Source organism: Colius striatus, chromosome 15 (genome assembly GCF_028858725.1).
Source record: "Colius striatus isolate bColStr4 chromosome 15, bColStr4.1.hap1, whole genome shotgun sequence".
NCBI classification, from domain to species: domain Eukaryota; kingdom Metazoa; phylum Chordata; class Aves; order Coliiformes; family Coliidae; genus Colius; species Colius striatus.
The window spans coordinates 12,980,662-13,000,617 of NC_084773.1; the positions used below are offsets into that span (position 1 = coordinate 12,980,662).

At 41.7% G+C, this 19,956-nt stretch overlaps 1 protein-coding gene across 5 annotated transcripts in view; it reads right to left on the reverse strand.

Annotated features, from left to right (window-relative positions):
- The window catches only part of ARIH2 (ariadne RBR E3 ubiquitin protein ligase 2), a 32,636-nt gene that overhangs the window by 12,089 nt on the left and 591 nt on the right, over window positions 1-19,956 (reverse strand). The window contains exons 1-4 of one of the 5 annotated variants that reach the window (XR_009819805.1): window positions 19,806-19,948; window positions 15,585-15,932; window positions 3,444-3,511; window positions 1,710-1,773 (exon numbers count right to left, since the gene is read on the reverse strand). Coding sequence is in view for 3 of the 5 variants with exons in the window: in XM_062008611.1 (XP_061864595.1) it covers window positions 1,710-1,773; window positions 3,444-3,511; window positions 15,585-15,833 (381 nt within the window). In the remaining 2 variants the exon portion in view is untranslated. Of the gene's footprint in view, window positions 1-1,709; window positions 1,774-3,443; window positions 3,512-15,584; window positions 15,933-19,006; window positions 19,686-19,805; window positions 19,949-19,956 lie in introns of those variants that run through there. The other 4 variants (XM_062008611.1, XM_062008614.1, XM_062008613.1 and 1 more) reach the window with 4 other exon arrangements.

Below are 19,956 nucleotides of genomic sequence, written 5' to 3' on the forward strand. Positions count from 1 at the left end.
TCATCATCCCTTCAGATGAAAAGGATTAGAGGGTTTATTTCAAATCATAATTCTGCTACTGCTTCACCAAACCACTTGGGGAGTGCACAGTTAATCCCCAGACAACAGATCTAGGCTTCAACACATCTTGGCTCACTCTTGGGACATGAAGAACTAGGTCTAGTACAGCATTATCAAAAGCAAGGCTCTACAAAGCTGTTAGCAGGAGTTTATGTTCCCATTTCTCCTTTCAGAGAGAAGTCATATGATAACTTTTCATCTGCTTAAACCCTTGCTACTTGGAGAGGCTTTTGTGTGAGACAGTCATCAGCTTCCATGCCTGGCTCTGCATACCAGCAAGGAGCAGCAGCATGATATGCAGCCACAGGACCCACAAAGCTTGTTTTATAGCATGATCACATGAAAAAAGGAAATAATATGACTTTGTTCTAAGTGGCCTCACTTATGGACCAGAACAAGATTCACTGAGGCTGCAACTGCGTTAATGGTCTTGATCAGCTGTTCAACTTGACCAGCAAGCACACTACCTCAAACCTTTGCAAGATGTGTCCCTCTGAGCCCACCACTACAGCTTCTCCCTACAGAGTCAGTTGTTTTGCAGACATTCAGTATGAGCATCTGCCCCCAAAATATCATCAGTCTGTGTTAGGAGCTGAAGCACAGAGCAACCTGCCCCAGCACAGACTGTAATGAATTGCCTACCAAACCAAATTCATCAAGACTTAAATTAACCTTTTAACTGTAGTATCTTCCTTCCCAAAATGAAATCACCATTGTAGTGAACAGTACTTAGGTGACAGCTGGTACAAGATTCAGATAAATCTCCAAATATATGGACTAATTTGCAGGTATGTCAAATAACAATGTGTTGGTTTTTTTTCTGGACTCTAGGCAGAAAATTTATTTAGAGTCCATAAAGCTTACTTCTGTCAGCTGTTTTAGCATTTTCACTCTCTGCTATTTACAAGTCAGCTCAGATGCCAAATCAGGCTTTTAAAATCTCCCCTCCCCCCAACCCAAAGAAGTGCTTCTCAGATGTAGTATTTTGTTGCTCAGTATCTGACACATGGCAACATATTCCTGGGATAACTGACCCACTGTCAATGAAACCTGTAAACATGCATCAGGAAGTTTCTACTTGAAAGGGGAAAAAACGTATCTAAAGACCTGTGTAGCCCTGGCTGCAAAGCATAAGCTGTTGGTTCAAATATCACTACAGGCTGGCTCAGCAGCAACAACATTGGGAAATTTGGCTTAAGAATCCCTGAGCAGAGCAGTATAGGAAACAGTCATCTTGTGCAAAAAAACCCACCCAACTTTAAGAACCCCTGTTTCAGCCAGACAGGCTTTGTTCACTCTGTGCAGCTAGTGTTTCCATTGAGTGTCTTTTACAGAGAGAGCAGAATTGGAAGAGGTAGCCCCAAGCCCATGTACTCTGCTCCTTCTGTTTTGTACCATCATTCATTCAAAAATAAGAGCTTAATTTTCTTGAGGCGAGTAATTTGTGATTGTCTTGCTACCTGTAGAACAGTAGCACCTCTTTAAGCATTCTTGTTTAAAAAGTAAACCCAGCATTGAGTCAGGGTGTTGGACTTGAATTTGCAAAGAGTTAATATGTGGCAGGCTATGCCATTAGTAATGCAATCCTCTGATGAGGTGGGTAAGAAGTGTCTGCCAAGGGAACAGACCAAAATAGTTAGCATACTTACATGTTTGGATGAGGTGGGCTGAACTCGTGCTTCTACTAGCAATTGGGCAGCATTAGATTTGTGCCTGAAAAGGCAATGAAGAACGATCAAATCAATTTCTGAATACATTTTGCTTTGTTAAATTGAGCCTTCTAACCTGAATAAATAAGAGGCTCTGTGCAAATGGCTGGGCAGGTTTCAGCAAGGAAAGGGGAAATGTGGCATGTGTGAGATTCCTTCAAACGGTGAGCTGAACTCTCACCAACAAAACCTTATGACGGTTTCTTCAAAACCAGAAACAGGAATAATACCTCTCCCAGCAACAGACTGACATTTCCCTCATACTCCTTGATGAATATTTTCCTACAACTCCCCATGAAAAATTATTTTTGAGGTGAGGACTTTCTATTCACGTTCCTAGAGCACTCCTAAGTCACTGCCCATAATAACCCACTCCAGTAAGGCTCCTGTCTGTCTCCTATTCCTTTGTAGGATCAAGCTATCCTGGTTAGGTCTCACTGACTCCAGTCTATTATCTAGTTAAGCATTTACTCTTTGACAGATTATCACCCCTTAAGCATATCAAGTTGTCTATCAGCAGCCTTAGAATTAAACATGCTTTGCTATTTATGATTTCCATTGCAGAGGAATGTTTCTATCTCAATGAATTCAGAAATAGCAGCATCACTGTTGTGACCATCCTGTAAATCCTCCCTTCCCACTAGCACTTTCTAGTTGTACATTTGATAGCGTCACTCCATACCAAGACAGAAGTTTCAGGACCAGATCAACTGGAAAACAACTTGCAAAGTCACAGCTTTGCAAGTAAATCCTTCCTCAAACTTCTTTTGTCGTTAACCTGCAGAATCACTCTGAGCTGCTACATAGGAATCTCACCCTCAGTGTTCCCCAGAGGATGCATGGTGACGAATGAGCCAGTTACCAAAGATGCTGCAACAATATCCATACACAAGAAGCATTTCCCATACATTCTCTGGATGGAGTTGTTGGCTATGGGATGTCAAAAATGGCATGGCAGAATGAGTCAGACTGATGGGCTCTCTATTTTCAGACAATACTCAGTTCTGAGCCAGTATTTTCTGGAGGGGCTGCCAGACAGCAGTGTCTCCTGACACACTTCCTGTATATGTTTGGCTGGAGTCTGAACCCTCCTTTTGAAATCGGCTGGAGGAGTTTGATGCAGTGACACTGATCAAGCACCAAAGGGCCAGCACTTCTCAGCTCTCACACCAACTTCTCCTGCTCTCTAAATGTGAGCCAGCTTAGGAAAAAACATCACTTACGTTCAGAAGGAACAAAATCTTCAATGTGAATATACTACTAATGAACACATCAGCATAGTCCAGTGGTCTTTTGTGATTTATGGCTCATATGTTCAAACCAGAACATATATTACCTTTTTATTTGTTAAAATAAACAAATACAGATGCAGCATTCTCAATCTATCTCAAATTTCAAGCTCAATGCATCTACAGGGTTCCCAGCATGACATAATTCCTAAGACTGAAAGACATTCACCACTACTATTCTCTCCCTGATTACAAATTTCTTACAGGCAATGAAGCCTCAACAAAGCAGTGTTTTTAGCTCTGCTCTGGAGCAGATTTCATGGCCTGCTTTCAGGTGCAAAGATCCTTGTCAGAAAGACATCTATGCACCACCCTGACCACTCCTGCAAAGCATGAGGGGGGAAAGCACTGAGCATAGATGAGGTAAGACTATATTGACACTTACCTTTCCAAAATCTCTGAGATTTGCCAGTGGAAACTAACTAATACTAGCTTTGCAACAGCATGTGATACCTAGGTGGAAAGTAAAAAAAAATCAGTTAGGTATATCTTGAGGTCACAGCTCTGCTTAGGACTATGATCTTCTTATAAGACTACTAAGTCGTACAAGCTCAGTACCATACCCCAGTGATACTCAGTTCCCTTCAAAGTACTAGACATAATGTTCACAGCCATTGCATCTGCAATATTCAGGTTGGAATGAAGCTTGGATGTACCTGAACTAACTCAGCCACAACAGCACAGAGAGGAAGGAACCAAGAACTCAGTGGATTAACTTAACTGCTTAAGGAAGCCCCATATCCAGTCCTGACTGGGATCAGGGTCCTTGCTAAATATGCAAAGTAGGAACCACAGGGCAGACAGATCAGCAGGTCACCTGCAAAGAGGATGCTGATTCCAGAGGGATTCAGAGGGCACACAACCCCCGCCCAGTGGTCTGCACACTCTGCATTCAAACACTCCCTGATGTTAAAGGGCTCTGCCTCCTGCATTCCAAGACAAACTACTACCACAGCACCTCTCTCTCTACTATACATAGAGAACACACAACTTCTTCCATCCTAACTGCAGCAAGAGCTCCTCTTTTTATCCACAGAGAAGCTGTCAGTCCCAATCATCAGCCGAAAAGCCATAAACCCTCTTGAATCCTGCTATAGGTGAGTCACAGGATTCAATGTATTGGTATACAGCCACACAATCAACCCCAGCACAACCCTGGAAGGAAAAACAAGCAATGGCTGCTCCTACGGAACAGGCAGGCTCTGCATATCTAAGGGCAGCATATTCATTTCTCTTCTAAATCCACCCTACTGAAGAGGTGCAGTTTCACAACACAACTGACCTATTCCTGCCACATGATACTGTCCGGGTCCTGCACTGGCATTTGTCAGTGCTGGACAGTTGGTTCAGTGAGCTAAAACAGTGTAGGACCAATACACAATGCAGACAGGGGTTTAAATTGGATTTTAGCCACTCCCACTTTCAGATTTGCCCATTTTGCTGGTCACTAAAAAATCCCAATAACGGAGTAATTTTTAATGAATAATTACTTTTCTAGAAGAAAGGGAGCATTGGCTCATGCTATGAAAGATCTGGTATGTCACCTTCCTCAACTTTACCAGCGATGTGACCCTCAGAAAACAAAGACTGCCCAGGCAGTGGATCCCTCCCTTCTAGCACCAGAGCTTGTGATGAGATGGGAGTGTGGCACACAGGGCTGCTGCTGACAACACACAGTCTGCTCTGGTCTCTACAGATGAAGTGCCACTGCCAGCCTTGCATGGGTTGTTATCTTAAGCCCCCAGCCTGGCAGACCCAGACAGACACCTTTGACTTGCTTGTACAAGGAAGACATCTGCATTTGGCATTTGTAAAACAAACAAGCACAAGGAATGTGGTCTCTACAAGACTGGTTTCCTGCAAATGCAAACCACACGCTAATGAATCACTCTCTAAAAAGCAATGAAATTATTTCTCAGTAGCAGTAAGGAAGAACTAACATTCTGACAAAAAACCCCAAATCACTAGACTTAAATGGGAAGTTTATTTGTAACACAGGAAAATGAGTATTTTTCAGTTGGATTTTCAGAGACTGATGTGTAGCATTCATGGCAACATCATAATTCCATGAAGTTCCTTGTTTTGGAGGAGGAAGTAAGTACATTCAAGAATGAGAATAGACAGAAAAAGAAACAGAGATACCAGCATACACCTTTCTGAAACCTAACAATCTATCTCAACAGAATAAAATGCTTTTGAGTCATATTATTTGTCAGGCAAAATGTGGAGTTAATGCTCCAGAAAAATGTCTGATTAACAGATCTAGAAGAATAATAAAGCTTCTGTGACCATTCTTATTTTGCTCCAACTGCAAGCACTGACTGGATCAGCTGTAGGGCTGATTATTTGCATCATAACAATCACTCAAGAACAAAAAATTTTCAATTCATAAATTCAGGTTCGAGACATGAGTCCACTTTGATAAAAGACCCAAAGCAGAGAAGTTTTTTTAATACTACTGGATTGAAGTGCAGATGATATTGCAAAAAATAGTCCCAAAGTCAGACAGTCGCAGCAACATACCCACAGTCTGCTTGGCATGGAAGTACTAGTTCTTACATGTTAAAGAGAGATAACATTCAAAGTGTAAGAGAGGGATGGAAGTAGAACAGATAACAGGAGGTTGCGGCCATGCCTGATGAGAGGAGTCTCACCACATTGCAATCTACCTCCTGCTCACCACAAGCAAGGCTGGTAATTCAGAAGGTAAATGTGAATACCATCAGGGGTCAACACTACCAGAGAGATTCAAGAAAGCAAGCATGAGAAGAAAAACAAGTATTTAACAAAAGCCTGCTTCTATTGATTAGCAGCGCTCCCCACCTCTTCAATGATTGAACATTCACAGTAAGTGGAATGATTGCACCAAGTCAGCCAGTTCTGCCACAATAACACCCCAGAATAATTGAAGTATTTTGCTGTACACAGAAACCAAAACATGCTTAGCACAGAAAAAAATACCACTGCAATCAGAAGTTAGCTGCATTTGTACAGAATTCATTACCTTACAGGACTGGAGAGGCAGCATACAGAAGTTGGTACTGCTGGCTGAACTATGCAGTTAGAAGACATCATGTTCCTTCCACATACACACAATCTCAACTTAGGAGGTAAACTTTGGTTGCTGTGCAGGCACACTGATCAATACAGCATTTCCTAGACACACAGAAGTTTCACACAGGGAAAGTCTCAAACTTCTGAAACATTTCAGAAAGAGCTATGATTCATTCTTCTTTCAGTCACTGGGTGCCACAAGAATCTCAGGTTATCCAGAAACAACAGTGCTTTGTCTCCAGACACAAAACAAAAAAAGAGATGTCTTCGACAAATCATCATCTTTGTTTAAACTTAGTATTCTGAAATAAGAATAGGAAAGAAGTAAAATAGCTGGTGATATAGCCCACTTGGTGTCCTGCTGGCAGCAGGTCACTGCAGTAAAATAGTTCTACAGACCACAGTGCAGAAGGGAATGCATATTCTAGATGTTGCAATTCTATTTCAGTTTTCATCTGCAACTGATGAATTCTGCCAATGCCTGTGCACAGGTTGACTACTCAAGAACTCTTCTAGCTCTGATTAAATTTACTAAAGTTTAGAAGATGAAACCTGAAAGCAGGAGTCATGCTAAAAAATGTCTTTCTTTCCCTCATTCTCATTTCCCCATTTTCTCACCATCAGCTTAAAACTTAAAGATCAGAAACCATCTCAGTCCAAATCTGAACCTGGAAAATTTCTGACTGAAGATCAGACTTCCTTCTTCTGGATGAGGTGGCAAAGCTAAAGACAGAGGATCTCATCCAATCTGCAATTTCCAGCTTTATCTTAAGACAGGAATTTGGTCATTCAGAAACCTCTTCCGAAACTCCATCAGCTTAACTCTATCAGTGACAGAGGGCTGCTGATTGCCAAAAATAGGCACCAATCGCCCATGTTTATCACTGGCTTGGAGAAGGGGAGCAGTGTCTATGCACACAGGAAGAATGCAAAGAAGAAGCTGCTCTGCATAAATGGAAATCTCTACTGGAGTGGTAAAGTCCAAAAAGTTCACATAGTGCTGCTCAAAATTAGATTCTGAATGTAGAACAAAGAGGGAATGCCATGACATTAAACACATATCTGTTGATTTTCTGGAACAGAGCACAGTATTATTTTGTTATTATTTCTATCTCCATTTATCTCCTGGATTCTTTATTCTCCAAGGTAAGCAAAACTGTCACACTTCTGAAGTGTGAGAGAATGTCTGGCAATCTTTAAGACAAGACAATACCACAAGAATTTGTAAAGAAGTTCTGCAGGTACCTTGCTGGGTTTAGAGAGCTCTAAGACAACAACTAGGACTCACCTTGTTTCCTTACATAAGATAAGCTGTTTGAAGAATTGAAGTTTCATCTCTCTATGGCAGAAAATCTTTTCAACTATGCCACTTTGACAGTTGCTAACTCAGACAGAAGCGTTTCCTAAAAGCTAAAAACCACCGTATTTTGTAGAGCTTATATTCTACAGCAATTGCTCATGCATATGGATGTCACATACATATCTCTTGAGTTCACTTTTCTCCAAGGGATGGCCTATTTTTTGGAGGTGTGTTTCAATCCTCACTTTTGCAGAGATATGGTATCAGGAACTTGAAAAAAAAAAGAATTATCATGTGATTCTGAAAGAGATTTGATTCAGAATGAGTTGGAGGTATTGGGATCTGGTTGGAGCTGACATTCCGTGGCTTTGCACCAAGCTGACAATTCCTGTTAGATTAGGGTTGCACTGAAATGTCTGACTGACGTGAACACAAACCTGGCATAAAGAAATGCAGCTTCCATTTCTGATCTCTCCCCCTAACAAAAGTTTTTTATACAAATTGATTTAAGCAAATAGGATTAATTTTGGTAAATATTTATTTTAATCCACTAATAGTTTTGATTGGGAAAGGATGAACTTGAGAAAATATTAGTTTAGCTGTTGAACAAAACTTCTACAACCACACCCTTCCATTCCTTACAACAGTAAAAACACAGAGCAAGAGCCTCTGAAATTGCTGCTTTTGATGAGCAGCTATGGGCAAAACACAGACTGAATTGAGTTGGTAGTAGAAAAGAGTAACATCTCAAAAACAAACCATAGTTTTCATTGAATAATTTTGCTGAAGACAGAAAACCCTTCAGGTGTGCTTTTCTTAAGGACACTGAAGTAAAGAAAGTGACCCACAAATGGAAAAAAATACTATTTTACACTTATTCATGTCATGGAAAGCAAATCTGACTCTCTCTATGCACCACTGGAAAAACTGTCCTGTTTTTACCAAAGGAGTTCTCAGGAAACTGCAGCAATATTAAGAATTAAAAAGAAATAAAAGAGCAAGTAAAAATCTATTTTTGGACCAGATTTTTCTCCTTTGCTTCCACCTACTTCTCTTTTAAGCAGACTTCCAATATACAATCGTGACAGAAAATACATGAGGTTGCAGGGGCTCGTGCTGTGATTAACATCACCTTCCATAAACACCCCAAGTGTTCAAAGTCTTGTAGCAAATTCCTCTCCACCTGTTACAGGTTTCTGAGCACGAGAAGGCTGTTTTCAAAATTGACCTCAGATTCATTTCACTCATCAGAAAAAGACAAAGTTCTAACAAAATGAGATACCATCCTTTTTTGTTCAGGAAAAAAAAAAGAGAAAAAGCCCTTCCATCTTGAGGTTTCACTCACGGTATTGCTTACAATTTGTCTGGCATTTCAGCCCCCCTCTTGATTAGAGACTACAGGCTGCATCAGGGAATGAAATGCAATTTTGAGTCTGTAGCTGCTGTCTCAATATCATGGAAAGGTCTCAACAAACAGCACTACAGGAGCTTGGCTCCATCACAGGGTTTTAATCTGTACCCCGTCACTCACTCTCTGGCACGCAGAGACCTGATGTCAGTCTGTAAGATTAGCCGCATATTTAGGAGGCAGAGCACAGTGTGGGAGTGACAAATGCTGCTGGTGTTACACACACGGTTTGTGAAGCTGTCAGTGCACAACCTAGTTGGCCACATCCTAAAGAAAGGGGATTCCAGGTTAAATTCTAACTCCTTCTCTGCACTTACACTTTGCTTTAATCCATCTGCTCTCCTACACAGGACAGCAACAATTTCAGCTGCAGCTGCCAACAAACAGGATCAGTAGGACTCAACTAGGAAATCTCACCATACGTATTTCTCAAGCTGTTAGGCTATTCCTGAGGAGAGTCAGAAATAAACTTCAAAAAAAGTCTTGAGCAAGAGGGTATACAAGAAGGCATTATTACAAAATAGCTGTGAGATTCCTTCTTTGAAAGACTTGGAGCTAAAGAAATGCAGCAAGAAAGCTGTAAGAATGCATGCAAATATAAGATTGACATGAGAGTCCCCAGCTATACTCACTGCAGCTATTCTTTCCAACCTAACTTAGTGTTGGAGAATATCAGCATCCAGCTCATGCGGCACTGTTCCCCTTGCGCTGCCAACACCCCCTGCACTGCAACCCCTGCTGAACTCAGCTCAGCCTCTGCCCAGGGGGCTGCCCAGCAAAACACAGAAGTGGACAAGTCCTTCCGGTTGACAGAAAGGAGGATGCACAGGGAGGAAGCACAGGGCAGGTAACAACCTGAATGCACACAGTGGTGACCGGCACCTCAGGTCACAGGGCAGCCCACTCGAAGCAGAAGGCAGCAGTGTGAGCACAGGCCTGTGGAGCACAGGCTTGGAGAACTTGGCAGTGAGTAATCCCAGATAACATAGTCCTTTACTTGACAGTCCCAGCTTTTAAGGATGTTTTTATTTTGTAATAAAAAGAAGGAATATCTACTCTGCCAGTAGTCACAACGTAGCCCATTTCTGGTGCACTGCACATGTCTTTGGCAATGCACTTCAGCTGCCTTGTGCCCCTCCTGTGATTGTGTTGTCCAGCTGTAAGTTTGCAACATGAAACAGTTCTTGAAAGACTGTTTCGGCATTTTTAACACCTTGTGTCTTGCCTTTACCTCCCACCAAGATCAGACTCATCAACAGCTGTGAAGAGACTTTTTTTTGCTCACTGCAGTCATACTGGCTGTAAGACACACTTAAGACGTGAATCACAAAGAAATGTGTGGGCTATAATCACCCTCCACATTTGTGGTTCATTTTTCCAATCGAGTCGAGAAATATTTCAGCAGTCCCAGGCCATAAGTAACAAAACTGATTTCTCTCCTCAAATGACTCCATGAAGTTGTTACACAGTTTCAAGGTCTGGGCTCTCCAGCCAGCTCTTCTCTTGCTGGCCAGAAGTCCAGGAAAACTAACAGTGCTTTTAAAAAAATAAAAAGATCTTTAGGGGCCAAAATAAAACACATGTTGAAGACAGTTAGGGACATCTTTGTGCCCTCTTGATGCTTCACACACTACTAAATTATAGGTACTGCGAATCTGGCAGGCAACAACACAGCTTTCATACAGCAGAATTTCCAGCATCTTTCCATTTGGGAATAAAAAGTGGGTAAAGGACAAAGGTACATCTCAAATGTGTGTGCTCCTAAGGGTTACAGCTTCAGACTGGATGCCCCACATAATGTTGGCTTGACATTATAACACAGAACATGGAACAGATATAAACCTGCACATCCTGACTAATCTAGGGTTGATGGGTACTTTGAAATTGTGTGTTATTGATGCCAAACAGTACTGTATGGGTTCTGGGAAGAAGTCAAATTAGCCTATCAGAGTCTACCATTTATAACAAATGATATTTAAATATTTATCATTTACTAATATTTACCAGTGTTGGTTCTTATGGACATCAACTTTGAACATCAATTTTTCAAACACTGTTCTTACATATGTGCATTTTAATATTTCAAGAAGCTTTAATACCTCTCCCACACTCGAGGTACTTAGGTACTGCTACTTTTTTATGACTGCCACTTTATGCTGCACATAAGTTCCATGAAGTCCTTATGGCATTGAAAAGGATGCCTGTGTAGCACTGTAGGTCTGTTCAGATAAGCACCCCATCCCACACACTCGGTGGTGGTTGGCACAGTGATACAGAGGCACACACATCAGCTTCCGGACATCTGGCTCCTTTCAGACTTTTTGATCATGTTGACCAGGCATTCTGTGAGCACAAACTCCTTGGGGTAGAGCTGCTCATAGAGGCTGCCAATCTCCACACACATGACCCTGGATCTGCTAAAGATGGTATTTGAAAAGGATGGCTGCCAGCACTCACCAAGCAGCTCTACAAGCTAACTGTTCTGTGTCAGCGCAATTTGAGTGCACACAACGGTTTCAGAGGGCTGTGTTTTTATGAGCAAACACTAATTTGGTTGCATTAAAAGATGTGATGTCAATAAGGTGAGCAAGAATATAGGAAAAACTGGTTTATCTCTCAAAGATGAGTAGTGGTAACATTGATTAATAGATTCAGAACTATGTCATGACATAAAATACTTTTTGCACCTACCAAGTTTTATTCTTTAAGTGACAAAGCTGAAAAATCCCACATCACAAGCTGCTATTTCAAAGAGTGAGGGAAGTTAGTTTTTTGCTGTCTGGTAAATATTAGCAGCTTACCTACATTATAGAACTGACCATTTTAAAGTTCTTCAGTTTTACAGTTCCTTTGGTTTCAGTGGGAAGACTCCATCAGTATCAATTGCCTGTAAAACAAGACTCTTTCCTTGCTACATTAGCTGCCTCACAACCTGACAATCAGCTCTACAAACACCTAGAGACAAGCTAATACTTTTTTTCATAAATTGTAATGACAATTGTTTTATTTGATGGTTTGTATTACCATTAAAAACTAGAAAGATCTCTCTCATCACTGAAACAGAGAAACTACTGCCAGTTATTTGGAAAATCACTGATTTTCCAGACTTGTACGGAGACCCTCAGCAAAGCCAGGACGTGTCATTCACAAACAAAAACAATATGACATCATCACACACTTAACTGCTTGCCAATGACAGGGTCAGCTTTGTTTGTATAACTGTTGAGTATTGAACTGTTTGTATGCCTGTAATGACACTGCCACTCCAGGACCCACAATTACTCAATGATGGACAGGGTTAGCTGGAAAACAAACTTATGAGTACACATTTTTCATTCATTATTTTTGAAAGATACTGGATTTTATAATTATATTCACTTTTAAAAAAGTACTGCTGTAAATTCCTTTGCTGGTCTGTAGGCAATACAAGCCATTCTGCTTTCACGAGTATTGTCCTTAATGAGTGTTGACTGTTGGTCAAGTGATCTTTTGAGGAATTTGCTTCAATTGACAGGTCTTTTGGTCATAAAAAAAAATCAGGTTTGGCTATTGGTTTGAGATTTTCTTCTGGCATGTTTCAAGAGAGATAGCCTGGCCTAATTTTAGTCAGGGTATTAGCTGAACGCTTCACAAAGAGACCTCCAGGTCACCAGCACTGACCAAGGAGCAAACATTTCTTCCTCCTTTTCTTGGAAGTGATGATCTACGCACAGTTCTTATTAAAACCACAACAAGGAGAAACTTTCAGAGTACCACTTACAAAATTCCTCCATGGTTCTGCAGTAATTACTACTGGAGTTGCAGGGCTGCCACACAATTGGTTGTATGCACTGCTACCTTCTTTGTACCTATTCTTCTATTCTGAATTCTCTAAGCTAGTCAGAAGAATTCAAGGTAAAAAGTTTTCTACTACAGTGAGAGATACAAGGGCACACATTTACCTCCACCCTGGGTTTCATTGCTCAATCAGACTTAAGATTTTAACTGATTTTTGTCTCTAAGTGTGGTAGGAAAAAACAAAGCATTTTGTTGAAGAAATTTTCTCTTTTGATGTTGTATTCAATTTTTAAACCTGTGCAGGGTGCTCACACCTGGTCTGAAGTTAGCCAGTCAATGCCAGGTTTGGTCAGTTGTCTGTTCAGCTTCAGTAGGAGTGAAAATAGGGTCAGTTGTAACTCAGGGGGAACAAAAAAAAGTAGCCAAGAAGGTTTCCAAAGAAGATTACCCTTTAACTTCATGCTTTTAAGAAAATAGGAATTCAACAATCAGCCTGAAATAGCTGAACAAAGCATTTTAAAAAGCAAGTGTTGAAGGTCAACAAGCAGAGCAAATGAAATGTTATCAACTAATAACAGTCTAAATAACACACAGATTGCAAGTGTGAAGAAGTAAATCTCCAAATACTTGTTTCTGGTCTTAAAAACATGTAGATGATGTGTCAGAGAAAACAAATCCATTCCCAATACACCACCTCACCTCCAATTTATCCTTCAGAAAGTGAACCACTTAATGACAATATACAGTGGTAGAACATTCAAACATGGCTTAGAACCCATTTATTACATTAGTTTTTTCTTTGCTGTCGGATATTGTATTAGTCTATTCATTTCTAGTGATAGCAAATTGCTTGGATACCACGTCATACATTGCCTTCAACACTGTACCTCCTAAAGACAGTCTTTAATTTATCTTCCCCTGTCAGGGGCAACCACTCTGTCTTAAATAGGAGCTAATGCTGAAAAGGACCACATAAGTACTAGCTATCACAAGGTAAAGATTAAATCAACAAAATGAACTAGTGTGCTCCAGAAAAACCACCACCACTTTCCAAAAAATCCCAAGATGTTATGAATAACAGCCTTAAATAAAACAAAAACACCACCACTCAAGTTTCTGGAGCTCATTAGATTAGAGAAGTTAATACAGTTCTTACAAAAATCTGCCCATTTACTCATATTCGTTAAGTCAATGGAAAATAATTATAGCAAATAGTTCAACATGTTCTATTCACTTTCCTTCTTCTCTTGCTTTTTGCACTTGCTATTTCAATGCAAATTCTTTCCACTCTAGTTTGTCTCAGAAAACTAACACAATGACAGGTTTCCTTGGGGGAAGACAGAGGAAGAAACAGGGTTGCTGAAGTACTGTAAGAAAGGATGCCAGAAAACAAAAAGCATGTGCTGCAGATACACAACAGATTTCCAAGAAAAGGGCAATTCTCTCAGTGCTGTTGCTAGCAAACAGAGTTAATGTGGAACTACAAGAGCCAAAGGATTAGTGTCTGGCTTACAAGATCACAGTGTTTTAGGGTTCTACCCAAATTATCTTTTATCTTTTCATGCACAGCCCAAAATGTGTAGCACTTCATTTTTAAGTAAATATGCAGGTATATTCTTCATATAAAAGGAATCTAAAATGTTCTCTCCTTGGGTCACATTTGGGGTGATATTCGAGCTAGTAGGTTGGTATTATCTGGTCAGCTACAATATTTGCTCAATGAGACCTTCAGGCTTCTTGGGAAATTTATTTTAGTCTTTATTTAACTTTGAAAGCCTGATTTTAAAGTATTGCTTTTGTTAATTAATTTCAAAAGAACAATATGGCAGGGGTCATCTTTTTGAAGGGTGCTCCACTTGAAGGCAAACAGTAAGAAGCAGAAAAGCCATTCTGAATCTTTACTTAATCACTAAGAATCAATAACAACTGGCAGCTGGATCAAAAGTGCTGACCAACTATTCTCATTTGCTCTTTTCTTTTGCCTCCCTTTTCTGACAATCTGTAGGAAGCACGAGGCAGAGCTCAAATATATCAAGCTTTATATGTTATACTGATGTACAAATAAGGATCAAGAGATCATTGTATTTTTTTTAAAATGAGTTTTGATTCAGACAAAATAAACAGGAATCAAAACCTATGCAACATGGGGGTTTATATGCTGTTGTCCCCTGTCCTGCTTTCAGGGGTTGTTCCAGAGCAGAACAAGCACTAGAAGGCCTGTTTCAAAGTAGCTGCATCAGTAACTTCAACCTATTGTCCACATTTACTGCTTTGGGAGCTCTGCTTTCCTCTGCACTATGACCAAAGCACACTGACAAGATAGAGAACTTCCTCTTATTACAAGTATTTACTACAGTAATCAGCTGCATAAATAGGAAGGAAACTTCACAAAAATCTTATAGAGCAATAATACCATAGAGCTGACTCAGAGTATGATTCTACTGTGATGAGTTAGTTACCACAAGAACTGGCAAGTTCATTGTACTTTAATTGCTGTCACTGCAACAGCAGGGTTAATACCTGGCATGACAGCTGATCTGTTTTTGAAAGTCTATCATTATTCTCTCAGAACCAACAAAGAAATGTGTTTTTGTTAGAACCACAGAGTTTTAGCACATCTTCCTATCTGTCAGTTATCTTCTCAAGCACAGGTGTACCAATTTGCATCATTTATGATTTGGTTTGTTTCTTTCCTACACATCCTCTTTGCATTGTGCTAATGCAAAGAGTTACAACTTTGCAATTTCTGGTTATGAAGCTCAGATCTGGAAAAAAAAATAGAACTGTAAGAATCAATATTCAGTAAGGAAGATTTTTCAGGCCCCAGAATCAGTACACAACAACTGTAAACCTTTGAACCAGGGACCTTCAATAATGCTCCTCCAACCCCCGTAACAGTAACATTGCCACAGTTTTTGGTTTAAACTGTACACTCAGCATTTGACTTTTCAGTCACAGACTGTGTTAATGCAGAAACCTTTCCTCACCTTTAATGTGGCAGCCAAGCTGGCCATGTGTTCATTCAAAGTGCTCTCCGACTCCTTGTAAGTCAGGCAGGTGAACTGATATTCCTCTGGATCAAAGGCATCTGCTCCCTGCTGCTCCACGTCGTTAGCTACCCCATCATAATAATCCTCAATATCCCCAGGATCCTCATCCTCTTCCTCCTCCTCGCAATTAGGGTCATAATCCTCTTCATTGCTGTCAGAGCCCTGGCTGTTCATGTCCACGGACATCTTAATGCCCTGTCAAACTGCAGACCAGGAAACCAATTGCAGCTTCTTTTTTCTCCTCCAAACTTTATTGTTCTTTTGATTTCATCTGAGTTCTGTCTCCTAAGGGGGGGAAAAACAATTTTTTCTGTTGCCTAAGAAATTGCATCAACATCATACAGGTGATCAAACAGCCAGGAATGGACCGACCCAACATCCCAGCTAAAGAAGATTCTGTCGTGCAGGTCCCTGGTTTGGATCTGCTGAAGTTCCTGCACCTGCAAAGCCAAGGCTGCCCTTACAGATGAGGTCTAAAACCTTGGAGACTGGCTAATTATGTTACATCCTGCAGGCCCTGAGACTTCTGACATTCAGAAAGTGGCTGCATAACTTTCACTACAGATCTTTCCTGAGATACAACTGTATTTATGCCTTTATTTTTTTACCAACAGTCTGAAGTGCTGCAGAAAAGCATCACATACATTTCGTCAACAAGGAAAACATAAATTCCTTAACTAGGACCACAGTAGCTAGAAAAGCAACCTATGATACCCTGTACAAGTCCATATTGCTTCAGAACCACAGGCTTTAAGTGAGATTTTGGAAAATAAGGCAAGCAAACACATACCTCCAATTTAGCAGTCTCCAGTACCATCTCAAAAAAACCCCACAGTGAAATTACTTAATCCCATCAAGTAGGTTCAGGTAGGATGTGATGTGGCTTGGGCCTTACCTCAGAAGAGGGGAATAAAACTATTCTCTCATTTTACTATCTTCTCAATATACACTTATTACTTCTGAATGTTGAAATCCATGCTCAAGTGTTGACAACTGCTGTTCAAGAAGAATCAGAACAGACAACTTTTTTTTTCTAGATTCTCATTAGTATTGGAAAATTCACATATTTGACTTTCCTTCTCTGAACTACAAACCTGCTTGGTCAACTAAACTGCAGGAATTAGAGTTCTAAAAGGTTCAGCAGTTGAGCACACATCAACCCGGAATTATGGCCATCTTGTATTTAGCCACAAATTTCCATTTCACCAAATAATTTAGTTTCAAGAGATAATATATTAAATACAAAACACAAAAAATATATACATAAATCCACAAGCAGCAGTATTGGGTTTCTTCCATATCTTTGCATTATTACGTTGTTAGCACTCTTACTCAAATATATTCCTACAGTATCAAAACTTGTAGCTGCTGGGGAAACCATGAAGAAACCATTGGGAAAACAAGCTCTGAGAATCCCAACTTCAGAGCACAGGAAATCTCAACTACAAATTTTCATTATTTTTCCTCAACTCATTTGTTTTCTGTTTCCAGTAACCTGAACAAGCAGCACAGAATAACCACATACAGTTAATTTCAGGGGCTGCAGTGATTTCAGCAGATACAAACCTCTAAGTGAGACAGGATGAAGGGCAGCAGCTCATTATATTATCCCCTGAATTCTGGTCTCCATTGCTGTCACTTGCCTCTCGATTCCTTAGCTATCCACAGCATATATAGCACACAAATACTTTATAGCACTGCTTCCCATAGAACTTCAGAGTAGAGGCACCATCCCTCCATATTGGAAGGGGACGGATGTGAATGACAGACACAACGCAAATCTATATTGGCCTTTCCTTTGCCCTGCTTACAGTTAATGATTCCCTCTGGGCTTAATCTCTATCAGCACTGACCTCTTGCATAAAAGAGGCAATGGATCTTCACCTGTTAAACCTTATGTTAAAGGAATAACTTATTTGAGAATCTAAAAGCACTGTGAGCATTCTTACAGAGCTATCAGCCCAGTGTGTGACAGCTTTGTACACACAAAACCCAAGCAAGTTTCACCAGGCAGAAAATCTCCCAAACTGACTCAGATCATTCCATACTCTGAAGATAAAAATAACCTGCAAAACATTGGGTCTATTTGCTATCTCCACATATACTGAGTTCTATCCAAACAATCAGATGAGTTTAGATATCTAAATAGAATAACAGGCCCACCTGGTACCTCAGCAGCTACATGCCAGTGGCTGGGGAGGAGCCTCAGGACAGTGCAGAGCCATTCCTCTGCACCACTAAGACACTTATTTGAACAATCAAAGGAACTGTTTGCATGGGCAAATAGGATATATCAAACAGAAAACAGTCTGCACACTGGATGACTTTTATGGCTCTCCTCACAACATTCTAGGAAAGAGCTCACTTCCAGTACAACTGAACATCAGATGGACATATGTAAAGACAGAGGAAGGCTGAGGCACAAGGGCTGTGAACAGAGCAAAGCACAGTACTAGGGAAACAAAGAACAGAACTCACCTAATGCTCAGCCTAATGATCTCATTCATGACCAAATCATAAGCTCTCTGAATACAAACTAAGACAAGACATAGCTAATAACTCTAGTTTTAAGACAATAAAGATGTTAAGCTGAAAAAATAAAAGACTATTTAAATAATTACCCTAATCCCAAATGTCAGCTTATAAAATTTTAAACGATATATGGATTGTTTTCCTACTCAAGGGTAGATGAGGGTCTCTTTACCACCTTCATCCAAGGTACTCCCTCATAGTCACTAACACTGATACAATCTGAACCTCTCTCTTCCTCCAGCCTCTTTGTAGGCGCTCGTAAACACAGCCACCCCTGCGCTCTGACGCATATCGGCTCACACAGAGATGCCTCTCGCTTTGTAACACAGTTCTTCTTAACAAGGTCTTTTGAAGCAAAATGCCTTCAAATATGCCACCATCACTCTCTCTCTGATCTCGCTGCTGTCACAGTGAATTACGTGATTCTACCCTCTCTCTTACCCCATCAAATCATTCTTTTTGGATTTCATGCCCTCTGTGGAATTTCTCTAATGACTCTTTTGGAAGATGCTCTTCTGAGGGTATTTCAGAGCCACTGCAGATGGTTTTGTACTTCTTTCACTTCTTTATTCCAAAACAGAAAGTGCCTCCTGAACTACTTAATTATGTAAACTTTCAATGGGCTGACTCTCTTTTCTCAGAAACATCTGCGACCCTGATCCACACTTGCTATGTGTTAATCACATCTTTACGTCACTCAAACCTGTATCATCCTCAATTGCTTCTTCACACACACAGCATGCATACCCTGCTTTCTCTTTCTCCAGTGAGTGTTTAGATAGGATTTTTTCAGACCAAAATTGAGAAACGAGAAAAATATTCCCTACCCTTTTCACCACAGATGACTCTGCAGAGACCTTGCAGCCATATCACACGGCCATGTGAATCTGCATGCTCTCCTCCCACTTCGCAGTCTTTGTTCACACCATGACGACTGCCTTCTCCTGCCCAGCTCATCCAATCCATTCGTGCCCTTACTAAGCTATCATCACTTTTAACAAGTTATATCTGACCCATACCTACACCAGCCTTCCTTCCACGGTACCTACAGGCTTGGACAGAAAAGTGCCCAGCACATTTAAATTAACTCAGGCCCATCTGTCTTGTGATCTGTTCGAGACCGAATCCTGTACTTGTCCCACAGAGCCAAGACGCCACACAATTGTAGGAAAAAAGCCCAGGGAACCTGGAGGAGAGACGGAAGCTGTGCAGGGAGCTGCATGAACCGTGGCGGTGCGAGAAGGGAGCCCCGGCACAGCCCGTGCCTGGCGCCGGCCTGAGCGCTCACGGGCTGCGGCTTCTCTCCCCGAGCAGCCCGACCTCGGCACCGGCTGCGGGGTGGAGCGCTGCCGGACCACGAACTGAGAACAAGTTACAAAGAAGCGGCACCGCGTCCCTCACGCCGAACTCTCCCCGCTCCGCCCCGGGACCTGCCGCGCCGCCCAGAGCCTCGCCGCCTCCTGCTGAGGGACACGGGCCCGGCGGGCGGCGGCGGCAGCAGCGCTCACCGGGCGCGCCCGGCTCCCCGCCAGCACCGGACGGCGCGGCACAGGCCGCCTCCCCAGGAGCCTGCCGCCGCCACCTCCCCCGCCGCGGCGGGGCCCAGCCCCTGCTCCCTGCACTCACCGTGCGCCGCGGGGCGCGGGCGGGCGGCGGGGAGCGGCGCCCCGGGCTCCTCCTGCCGGGCCGCCACTGCCTGCACGCCGGAAGCACCAGCCTCCGCCTGGCGTCACTTCCGCCGGGCGGGGCCGCAGCCGCCGCCGGGCCGGGCCAGGCC